The sequence below is a fragment of the Cryptomeria japonica genome, chromosome 11 (assembly GCF_030272615.1).
Source record: "Cryptomeria japonica chromosome 11, Sugi_1.0, whole genome shotgun sequence".
Lineage (NCBI taxonomy): Eukaryota > Viridiplantae > Streptophyta > Pinopsida > Cupressales > Cupressaceae > Cryptomeria > Cryptomeria japonica.
Window position 1 is genome coordinate 484,218,798 of NC_081415.1, and position 12,607 is coordinate 484,231,404.

A 12,607-nucleotide genomic window follows, 5' to 3' on the forward strand; every position below is an offset into this window, starting at 1 on the left:
TAAACTAGAACTTGTACCAATAAGAAGTGCAAGGGTTACAGAAATAGAAAATTATATATAATTTAATATGTTAGAGACAACAACTTGATATGTTCATGAAAGATATATTAATTTAACGTCTAATATATTTTATATAGAATAGTATTTTTTGTGTATACAATTTTGAAATAAAATCTTAAAATATATACAACATTTTTTTATGTAATTTTATTGCCAATATAATACAAGAATTTGAGAGCCATTTATTTATTACCCTCATTGTTAATAGTTCGGCCTAAGGTTTCATTGCTTGCATACAATATTGTCTTGTGATTATCACTTTTCGTGTTCAACTTTTTCATAAATAAAAATCACAAAACAAGCTTAATTAATTGATAATGAAAGACAAGCTCTTGAAGCTTTGGATTTTCCACATGCTATTGATTACATATACATTGAATAATTTTACATAATGATAACGCAAAATTATATGTCATTGCAATATTTTGACATGGACTTGTCCTTCCAATTAAAAGATGCACATATTTATAAAATTGAGAGTATATACTATGTATAATATACCAATGATATCAAAATGTAATGTATATTGTACATCCAATTTAATTCTCACCACGATACATTTTAATTTTAAAAATCAATATAATCTCTTAATATTCAAAGGCTTTATTAAATATAATCCAATCTTTCTAGAAATATGAATGCCTTAATTATCAATGATACCCAAAAAGACAAAAGTGGAGATATATCACCTAGAGCTAGTAGTGTGGCCTTCCCATAGGCATTTGTCTATTGTCATGTCACCCTTCATTTTTATGATGAATCCACCAATTTCCCTCACTCTTACTTGGATGATTACACATCAGCTTTGTGCGGAGTTATGATCATTCAACTCAAAAGGATGTACAATAAAAGGAATTTATTTTAGCATAAGGAAAACTCTCATTTTGGTGTTGGGTGATATATTTTCGTCTCCATATTTTGTCTCTAAGAACTTTTGGGCTCAGGCTAATTTTTAGCTTTTGTCTACGATGCAAAAGGTTCTACCTAGATTATAAGTATGCTTCCTTACTTCTACTGAATAATATGGGAGGAGAATAGATATGGTTGAATCTTGCATCATGAAATTATTAAAAGTAATGAAAAAATATGTTATTTTTTTTATTAGTTTGTTCTTAATGTTGTGTACAAATTTTCTTCAGGGTATTTATTATCTTCTAAGTGATTATAATTTGTTAAAAATTTAGTATATCAATTTTATCCTATCTATTTCTTGTCTTATAAAGATGGTAATAATATATTTTTACTTTGCAGTTCTCTAATACATTCACCCTTTATATTCTATAAAGTGAATAGATGTTCAAATAACTTCAAAAAAATCTACCATTACAAGATGACACAAAATTATAAATAAGAGCGGCAAGGAAGGAGGCTTAGTACAATAGAGAAATGGCAACAGAAAAAAGCTCGAATTATGTGTACACTGATAATGTACAAATTAGTTTATTATTTTATTGTAATATTTTGAAATTGTTGAGAATAAATAAAATATCTATTAATTTTTTCTTAGCGTTGTGTACAGATTTATTTCAAGGTATTTATTGTCTTACACCTAATTATTATTTCTTTTTAATTTAGTATACCCATTTTATGCTATCTTTTTATTGTCTTATAAAAGTGGTATTAAATTATTTTAAATTTGCAACCCTCTAACACATTCACTCCTTAAATTCTATCCCAAGTGGGTAGATGTTCAAATAACTTTTTAAAAAAATGACCATTAAGAGATAGCCTAGATTTATAAATAAGAGGAGGCTTAGTACAATAGAGAAATGCGAAGAACGATAAAGTCCAGATTGTGTGTACATTGATAATGTACAAAATAGTTTATTATTATATTCTAATATTTAGAAATTGTTAAGAATAAATTAAATATCTATTAATTTCTTCTTAATGTTTTGTACGGGTTTCGTTCAAGGTATTTATTGTCTTGCACATGATTATAATTTTTTCTTAATGTAGTATACCAATTTTATGCTATCTATTTATTGTCTTATAAAATTGGTAATAATTTATTTTTAATTTGTTGTCCTCTAACACAAGTGGGTAGATGTTCAAATAATCTCTAAAAATGTGGCCCACATTTATAAATAAGAAAAAAGTTAGTACAATAGAAAAATGACAAGAAAAAAGTCCTAATTGTGTATACATTCATAATGTACACAAGAATGTATTATTATATTCTAATATTTAGAAATTGTTTACAAAATCAACATTAACTACAACCTAAGCCACAATCAAAAGAATTACAAGAAAAATGGCCGAACTGAAAATTATGACACAAAGAGACAAAACATAATCTGTCCTGAGCATTGAAAATTTCCCTTGTAGGCCTATATACTTTCTACGGACGCTGAGCTGATATGACAGTGAAGTAAACGAGCATGATTTTTGTTTTACACTTTTAACGTGATCGCTGCATCCTTCGTACAGCGATTAAATTCTACCCTTTACGAAGTGTCCGTTCACAATACTTCTCGTTAACTTGCAAAATCTTAAATAAATCTTCGAGTCATTTGCAGAACAAAAATATCCACTTAAGTGGCTTGAAATAATTTACTGCGGCTGTCGCAACCGCACCATGTGTCCTGGGGATAACTTTATTTCAACTTCTAATAGAGACGTTACTCTTTTGGTGGCCCGATATGATAAATTTATGGAAAGTGCCATAAACATTCCGGTCACTTTTCTCCATTAAAGGTTGCATGGAAGGTGCTTTAGCAATTTCAAATTTTAGCATTGGATTTCATTTTGAGAAAAGTTTTACACCTAAAGGTGTTTTTTTTTAACGTGAGATGGATAGGCCAACTTTAAAAATCAATGGTGCAAACTGTTCAAAAAGAGATGCAAGACGATTGCTTTCATCCTGATCATTAGAATTTTTTTTGCTTCTTTTCATTTGTCAGTTTTAGTTTTGTCGAACGTTGTAACTTGCATATAATTTTTGCACTAATATTCACGCACCCTCCTCCTCCATGTCATGGATCTGAAGAGAGAGAAATTTATCTAGAGATAGAGGGGGGAGAGGAAGACATAGGTTGAGATGAAGATCTAAAGATCTAGAGATAGAGAGAGAGAGAGGGGAAGGGGTGAGGGGTGAGGGGTGAGGGGTATAGGGAGATAGAGGTAGAGAAATATGGATAGAAAGAGATAGACAAAGGAGTGAGAGGGAGATAGAAATATAGAACATGAGAGATGGAGAAATAGACAGAGACAATGGAATATAAACTAAATTATCTAATAATAATATATAATTTATATTCTGGGCTATTGGAATGTATCTTCTTGAATTTAATAACTTTATTTCAACTTCTAATAGAGACGTTACTCTTTTGGTGGCCCGATATGATAAATTTATGGAAAGTGCCATAAACATTCCGGTCACTTTTCTCCATTAAAGGTTGCATGGAAGGTGCTTTAGCAATTTCAAATTTTAGCATTGGATTTCATTTTGAGAAAAGTTTTACACCTAAAGGTGTTTTTTTTTAACGTGAGATGGATAGGCCAACTTTAAAAATCAATGGTGCAAACTGTTCAAAAAGAGATGCAAGACGATTGCTTTCATCCTGATCATTAGAATTTTTTTTGCTTCTTTTCATTTGTCAGTTTTAGTTTTGTCGAACGTTGTAACTTGCATATAATTTTTGCACTAATATTCACGCACCCTCCTCCTCCATGTCATGGATCTGAAGAGAGAGAAATTTATCTAGAGATAGAGGGGGGAGAGGAAGACATAGGTTGAGATGAAGATCTAAAGATCTAGAGATAGAGAGAGAGAGAGGGGAAGGGGTGAGGGGTGAGGGGTGAGGGGTATAGGGAGATAGAGGTAGAGAAATATGGATAGAAAGAGATAGACAAAGGAGTGAGAGGGAGATAGAAATATAGAACATGAGAGATGGAGAAATAGACAGAGACAATGGAATATAAACTAAATTATCTAATAATAATATATAATTTATATTCTGGGCTATTGGAATGTATCTTCTTGAATTTAATGGTTTTGATTATTTTTTGTATATATTTGTGTAGTATGATGCAATAGTAGGCCATCTAGATAATGATGTTAATTATGTGAATATTTTGGTCTCAATGGACGAGTGAAGTATTCATCTATTTACATGGATCTAAACATGAGTTAAACAAACCTCTAAATCAAGAATCTAACCAGGCTCCATTATCAATAGGTTCATGTTATGTTTGCAATAGAGAGAGACAAAGAGGGGGTGGAGGAGTGAGAGAGAGGGGTAAGGAGATGGAGATAGAGATAGAGAACGATAAGGAGAAGTAGAGGGAGAGTGATATGGAGAGGAGAGGAGATAAAAACAAAGAGAATAGAGGTCCATAGATAGAGATACACAACGATACATAGAGAGAGATGGAGAGGGAGAGAAATAAGGGTAGAGAGAGTTGGAGATAAAATAAGATACAAATAGAGAGGGAGATGGAAGACGTATAGCAAGATAGAGATATAGAGGAAGATATAGTGAGAAAGGAAGAGTGAGACAAATATATCAAGAGATGGAGAGAAGTACAAGAAGAGATAAAGATATAGAGATAGTAATATAGATAGGGGGGAGATATATATATATATATATAGATGAAGAGGGAGATGGATATATATATATATATATATGGTTAAATAAAGTGAGAATGATATATATTGATATATAGCGTGGGGGAGAGAGATAGAGAGATAAAAAACAAACAAAAGTAAAGATGGAGAAAAGGAGGGAAAAATTATGAGAGATAATAAAACCTATAAATTAGGAAGATAATTAGGATTGATTACAAATAGGATCATGTTATGTTTGAAATAGGGAGAGAGATAGATAGAACAAGAGTGAGAGAGAGATGGGTTAGGAGATAGAGATACAGAGGAATATAGAGGTAGGGATGAAATTGAGAGAGAGAGAGAGAGAGAGAGAGAGAGAGAGAGAGAGAGAGAGAGAGAGAGAGAGAGAGAGAGAGAGAGAGAGAGTTGGATACAAGAACTGATAAATAAAGAGAAGTAAATAGAGACAAAGAGATACATATATGGGAAGAGAAAGATAGATAGAAAGGGGGGTAAGGAAGGAGGGAGAGATCATGAGAGATAGAGACATGGTGATATAGAGAGAAGGGGGGAAGATAAAGGGAGATATATAGGTACATGAGGGACAAAGATATCTGTAGATAGGGAAAGAGAGAGAATAAGAGGGGGGAGAGAGGGAGAGAAAACTCAATATATAAAGTGGGACAAGGAGAGGGGGAGAGGGAGAGATATATTTATAGGGTGATATAGAGATATAGGAATAGGGAGAGTGATAGAGTGATATGGAGAGAGACAAAGAGATGAGGATATAGAGGGAGGGATAAGGAGATAGATAGAGAGGTGGATAGGGAGATATAGATATAGGATATTCAAATATTGCAAACTTATACGAGTATATCATATGGAGATGTATGGACCAGTTTGTAACTGACACATTAACAAGATGTTTACATAGGTTTACACCTAATATGGTGGAAATACCATTGATTAATATTTGTACCAATGATAAAAAAAAATTAATAGAATATTAAATTATTTTTAATTGACATGTATAACCTCATTTACTTTTTTGGTCACATATGAACTATCCTTTAGTCCTTTTATTCCCTTATACTTGTCAAGATAGAAGACATTTGAAGGATAAAAGCATAAGAAAATTGCAAGTACAAATTGGTAATTTGGATTTTGTAGTGAAGAGAGTGTCAAGAGAGGAAGATACTTACAAATTGCATATCACATATCATTTTTTATTGAATATGTATGAAGTTACAAAATATTTGTTAGTTTGACTTTGTTGCAATTGATATATTGTCTCTTATTCCTCACTTTTCATATTTGTAATTGTTTCTCACCTTTGGGAGTCTTAAATTATATTATACCATTATTTTCCTTATACCCACAACTGTTTCTCTTTAGTCTCAATACAACCTTATGGCTATGAATATCTTACTTTGATTATATGTTCTTGAATAGTGATGCATTATGAGGTCAAGTCCTCCTAAGACCTATATAACCTTACACCCTTCTAATAACTTTTGTGAGCTAATAATCACATTCTAATTCAATTAACATTAACTTTAGTTTTAAGCAATCTAAGAACAACAATGGAGGCGAGAGCGGGAGGATGTTTGAATGTGTAGAGGGCGGGAAGTATCAGTGATGTAGGTAGTGTTTCTGTTCATGTGGAAGGATCCCTCAAAGAATCGGGAAAGGAAAAATCTATAGATGGCAGCGATCATGGGGTCTGGGATGGTGGGACTCAGCGTATCTCAACAAATGGAAAAGATTCTTTTGTTTCTCGGAAGCATGTTGTGGAGGGGCCAAATCCTCATCAATAGGTGGTTCACCCTCTTTGTGGTGCAACCGATCATGGTCAGCTCTATTTAGCTCCAGGCTAAAAGGTAAAGCTATTTCCCCTGTTCCTCACAAAGTGGACCCTAGTTCGAGTACTTGTTTGATTTCCATACCAGACTGCATTGTGGAGAAAAATATGTCTGATCTGGAGTTGATTCTGGTTGGGAATTTTGTTGCTCCTCACCCTAATATTGAATCGGTTAGGGAGTGGTTAGCCCAAAAATGGAAAGGGAAAGGACAGATTGATGTGTTGGCAATAGATAATGGTTTCTTTTCCTTCTCCTTTGTTTGTGATGAGGATCTTAGATCTATCCTTGCGGGGGGTCCTTGGATGTTGGGTAAGACCTCCCTTGCCTTAAGAAATGGGAACCTGGTTTTAATCCTAAGTCTTGGGAATGTAATGAGGCGCTCATTTGGATCCGTCTTCCTAGACTACCTCTGAAGTACTAGGATGAGGCGATCTTTGTGGGTTTGGCGGCTTCCTTCGGTGAGTTCATTTTTGTGGATCTGATGACTACGGCGAAAAAGAGGCTGGTCTATGCTTGTTTGTGTGTAAACGTAAAACAAGTTACTGATTTACCGTCTGAAATCACACTAAGCTCAAAGCTTGGCTTATGGGTGCAAAAGGTGGACTATGAATCTATTTCCTTTGCTTGTTTTCATTGTAAAAAAAGTGGGTCAAAGGGCGAAGGAATGTTCGACTAAGCCAAAACTGAAAAAGATCTGCAAGAAGAAAGCTGAGGGTAAGGTTACTGGCCAGAACCAACAGGTTCCTCCTGTGGGGGAAATTAGTGATGTGCAATAGAAGAAGGGATCTTAATGTAATGTATTAGTGTTGAGAATTAACAAGTTGTATTTTACTCTATTTGGGTTTAATGTCTACTTGCTATAGGTTGACTTTGTTGCCCTAATAAAGGCACTGGTCATGGGGCTTGCACCCAGTTTTCAGAATCACAAATATTCTCAAATATCATTTCATTTTTGTTTTAGGAGTAGATTTAGTATATAAAAATCACTCCCAATGGTTGCATTAATGATCATAAACTGAGGTTGTAGCCAAAACTAGGAGTTCATTCATTTTCCTTGGTATATTTTCATTAGGATAATATGTTGTAGTATGCAATGTTTGAGCATAAAGTGAAATAGGTCATCTAAACATTGTTTAGGAAAATCCACCTTGGTTTTACAGAGCCAAAAGTGTAGTCTATTCTTGTTCGTTGGCCAAATCATATTCTAGACCCGTTGATAAGTAAGTGGCTAATTCTTTAGGGTATAGAATTTGTTGATTTGGGAACTAACACATTATTCTTTGTTAATGAAAATATTTTTCTCATATATACTAGAAAAAATTTCCTTATTCATAATCAAAATTTTCTTTCATTTGAGAATCAATCTTCTTCACATATTCCTATAGATTATAACCATCTACCACTATAACCACTAAATCACTTCACACCAACACTCACTAGATCTTTTGCCATGCTTCAATATTCTTTTTAAAATATATGATTACATTTTTTTAATTCTCTTCCATCCTAGCAAGGCTCCTATTATACCATTCTACAAAATAAAGTTCTTCTATAGAAATACAACCAACACCAAAATTATAATCATCTCCTACCCAAAAAAATTCATGTATGGAAATTCGTTATTTATTCAAGCCCCAAAGAATTCCACAAATGTGGGTTATTTAAAATTTGTTTGTGAAAAAATTCTATGTAGGCCTATAAGGTGGGTGGTCCTTTGAACCTTCTTCCACCTAAAATATATTAATGTCATTTTCTTTATCTTACAAGGTAATACAATATAAAACAATTCTTAGCTAAACCTTCTGATTAGTGGCAACCTATGGACATCACATTGATATTGACTTTATATAAGATATCTACTATATTCCAAGGCAATTGAATAGTCTCACATTAGGTATTTGCGTGAAATTTTTCTTTCATTTCATGTCATGGTTGAGATATTTTGGTGACACAATTAGAAAAACCAAAGTGCAATAGCCTACCTCAAACCCTTATTTGTGGACATGGCCACAAATCACCAACACTTCACCACCATTGAAGCACCGCCACTAGGACCCCTCCATGAGCACTCAACATGGGAAATACGCAGAGGTGCCACTTAAATTCTAGACAAACGTATATTAAACTCCAAGAAAAACTACTACTCATTGTAGACAGATAATTTATGATGTTATACCAAGATGTGAAGAAAGGTGAATACTTTACATATTTTATTTTGATCTCGGAAGAGAATTCATAAGCTCTGATATAGTTGATATAAATGCATAAAAACTCTAAATATATAAATAAACAACACACTAATATGTCACACTTGGCTGACAAATACTAGCCATGCGTCATCCCAAAAGTTAACTGTAGACCCATCATCGATTCTCCATCTTATTTTCTATTAAATGTCAATGACATATAATTTCAGAAAGATATAAAATTAAGCACCAAAATCATTAAACATATTTGAAAAATGTTTAACATTTTTTTAAAATACTTTTTGAAAATATCATTTTTTTAGGGGAAGTAGCTATTATAGCTAACTTTATGCACCCACAGATTCTAAATGGTACATCGGATTTTGAAGTTTTGTTTTGGGTTGTCTATGCATGCAACTTAACTACTTATAGCTATTGTTCTGGCTTCTGGGTAGTAACAATGCATCAAAGTGTCGCCCAATACTTATTTAAAGATGCCCCAATAATTGTGTATTTAAAATCGCCAATACTTTTGCACAAATGCCCCAATAGTTATGTGCTATGGGTATCAATAAAAGTGCACAAATGGATCAATTATGATTTAAAAAACTAAAGAACGAACGATTATTGATACACATGTAATTTATTAATTAATTTTAATTATTTATTTTTTAATTTTTTAAAAATTAATAATTAGAAAATTGATTATCCAAGGAATGAACGGTAACTGGTACTTTACAAGATGGCCCAGAGTTATAAATAAGAGAAGGGAGGAAGGACGCTCACGCGATTTCAAGGTACAACAGAGAAATTGTTTTGAATGTTGTGTACAAATTTTGTTCAAAACCATTGGCAATGTAACAGCTATCTGTAGACGGGACGCTCAAATAACTTCAATAAAATCAACCATTGAGGAAGGAGGCCCAGATTTATAAATGAGAGCAGTGGGGAAGGAAGCTGACCTGTTTTCTAAGTAGAATAGAGAAATGGCGATTATAGCAGAAGTTATAGGGAATGGGATTACAGTTTTTACACTCTGGTTTGTAGGAACAACAAGCATCATAGTCTTTTGCATTTACAGTTTGAAGCCTCGGGTGCGACCGAGTTTTAGAGGGGCGCCAGTGTGGCCGCTGGTGGGTGTGCTTCCTTCCTTGCTTTTCCATTTCGGGCACCTCTACGACTGGTTTACTCATCTCGTCATCATAAACGGCGGAACGTTCAGGCTCCCGGGCCCTTGGAAATTCCGGGTATTCACGGCCGACCCAGCAAACATAGAATACCTGCTGAAAACCAGGTACCACAATTTCGGTAAAGGGGAGATTTTCAAGGAAACGTTTCGCGACATGTTCGGCGAATCAATTGTGGTGCAAGACGGGGAGCCTTTCAAGCGCCTCAATATATCGATCGGTAAGGCTCTCGCCTCGCCGGCCTTCCGCGACAGTGCGGCCGCCGCCCTGCCGGCCGTGATGCAGCAAAAACTTGTTCCTGTCTTCACCCACGCCTGTGAAAATTCCACCATTATCGACCTGCAAGACGTGTTCCACCGGCTTGCTTTTTACAATGTGTGTCGCTTCGGCGCAGGTGTGGAACTTGGTTGCCTGAGCCCGGGTCTGCCCAAAGTTCCCTTCTTGGAGGCCTTCGAGGAGGCCTTGCAGTCGCTTATGCTTCGCCTCCTCATGCCGCCCTTTTGTTGGAAAATCTTGAGGTTCTTTAACGTTTTGTTTGAGCGCCGGCTTCTCAAGGCCAGAGAAACTATCTACGGCTTTGTTCTTCATCAAGTTCATTCTCGCTGGCGCGCTAACGGCCAGGACGTGACTCAAGGATCCGACATCGGGTCGGCCTTCATTCGGTTCGAGCGGGAAAGCGGGCGGTTCTATTCCGATAAGGGAGTGCACGAGTTATTTGTGAGCCTCATTTTGGCCGGCAAGGATACGATCACACCGGGGCTCACATGGTTCTTCTGGTTGGTTGCAAACAACCCCCGTGTTGAAGCCCAGATTTTGGCAGAGCTCCGAGAGATCGTGAAGCAGAGGAAAAGTCTGCACGATCAGGACCCTTTTTCTTTTAGCTTTGAAGAAGTTAAGAGCATGGCTTACCTGCACGCAACAGTGACGGAATCTCTCCGCCTGTACCCGCCTATTCCACTTGAGCTCACGGCTTCTCTTGAGGACGACGTTCTGCCCGATGGGACGCCTATGAAGAAGGGTGAGCAGATTTTGTACTCGATTTACTCTTCCGGTAGGTTGGGGAGCGTTTGGGGTGAGGATTACCTGGAATTCAAGCCGGAAAGGTGGATGAAGAACGGTCGATTTGTGAGGGAATCGGATTTCAAGTTTTTAGCGTTCAACGCAGGAGCCCGGCGCTGCACGGGTAGAGAATTTGGGTACTGGCAGATGAAGTGGGCTGCGGCTTCCATTCTTGTTCGTTACCAGGTAAAGATTGTTGATGAGCATCCCGTGGTTCCTAAATACGGACTCTCACTTTATATGAAGTACGGTTTGCTCGCAACAATTCACCAAAGAGAGAAAGATGAAGTTATTGAAAACGAAAAGGGCAAGGGCTAATGTGGGAAGTTATTTAGGCAATTTATTTCATGTTTTCATGTTCTGTTTAAAAATTCAAGTGGTTACAGTGTTCTTATATGAAGTGTTTTTCCTTTTAAAATTCAGGTCTAAAGAGTGCTCTTATGAAAAACTAAAATTGTAGAAAAAGAATAATATAGAAGCTTTTTCTTATTTTTGATTTGTAGCTATTGTTTAGGAAATGCAAATAGTCCATGGAAAAGAAAGGAGTAGCTACTTATTAGTACTTGTAGTTAGGCAATATTATTATAATGAACTTTTTTTTATGTTTAAATAGTTATTAAATATGTTCATTTAAACCAATTGTAAACAAATATATTTTTTCTATATAAATTTTTATTTTTATTTTTTTATGCTTTTAAATAGTTAGTAAAAATGTTTATTTAAATCAATTGTAAACAAATATATTTTTTCTATATAAATTTATTTTCTAAAAGTTAGATGCGTATTTTTTAAGTTAATGAATTAGAAAAATTATTTTTCTACTCCATGATTGGATAACACTTATTTTCCTATATACACGGCTTTTTCAGATGGAAGTTATTCTTGCTATTTTTTTGGATAATTGAATGTATTTCTGCGCTGGCCACTCCTAAGTCTCAGCTGTCCTGATTCGCGGTGGTGTCTATTTATCCATTTAAACTTCTATGCATACATCAAAATCATCCCATCTTTAAATATGAAATTTTTTATTTTTACCAACTTCAAATTAATTGATTCTATATTCATATATGTTTATTTTCTATTTTTAATATACATTTTATTTTTTAAAATTGTTTAATCAAATTCAATTTATTTATTTGTTTAATGGTAAGTGCTATTAGTTGTGGGGATAGCGCCCTATATTAAAAAGAAAATAAATATGTAGTTATGTTATCACATATCCAAAATCTCTTCAACTAAGGAAAGAGCATAGCTACAGTAAGAGCCCAACTACGAAAACCTTGGCAAATACATCCTAACTGACCTGAACATCAGAAGCCTATTCCCTAATTTTGTCTAATAAAGCGAAGGATATCCACCACTACATCCCCTATGCTGAGGAGATTGTCAGTTGACCCCTCCGATAACCACTAATCATTAGATTCTAGGATCCTCCTGAAATTGTTGAGGCTGCCACTCAATACCCCAGCCTTGAAAGTGCACCAGGCCTCTCTCGCAAACCAGGACTTTCTTCTCTGCTCTTCTTTGCAAGCCACCTCACCATCTGCCTCCTCCTCCTCTGTGTTGTCCGAGTCTGTCACCTCTGTCAAGCCCTCATCCATCTCCTCTCCCTCATCAGCCTCCTCCATGACCTCTCCTTCTACATCCATCTCCTCGGCATCATCACCATCGGACTCCTCCTGACCCCTGCCCGACGACTCCTCT

At 35.2% G+C, this 12,607-nt stretch overlaps 1 protein-coding gene across 1 annotated transcript; it reads left to right on the forward strand.

Moving 5' to 3' along the window:
- Nucleotides 1-9,643: 9,643 nt before the first annotated feature.
- Nucleotides 9,644-11,221, forward strand: LOC131061764 (cytochrome P450 86B1-like). Its single transcript, XM_057995592.2, has one exon. The coding sequence runs from the start codon at nucleotides 9,644-9,646 to the stop codon at nucleotides 11,219-11,221; it is 1,578 nt and encodes a 525-aa protein (XP_057851575.2).
- Nucleotides 11,222-12,607: the final 1,386 nt, after the last annotated feature.

Excerpts from the sequence above, each read along its gene's own strand:
- LOC131061764 (XM_057995592.2), top strand. The coding sequence starts at position 9,644 with ATGGCGATTATAGCAGAAGTTATAGGGAATGGGATTACAGTTTTTACA.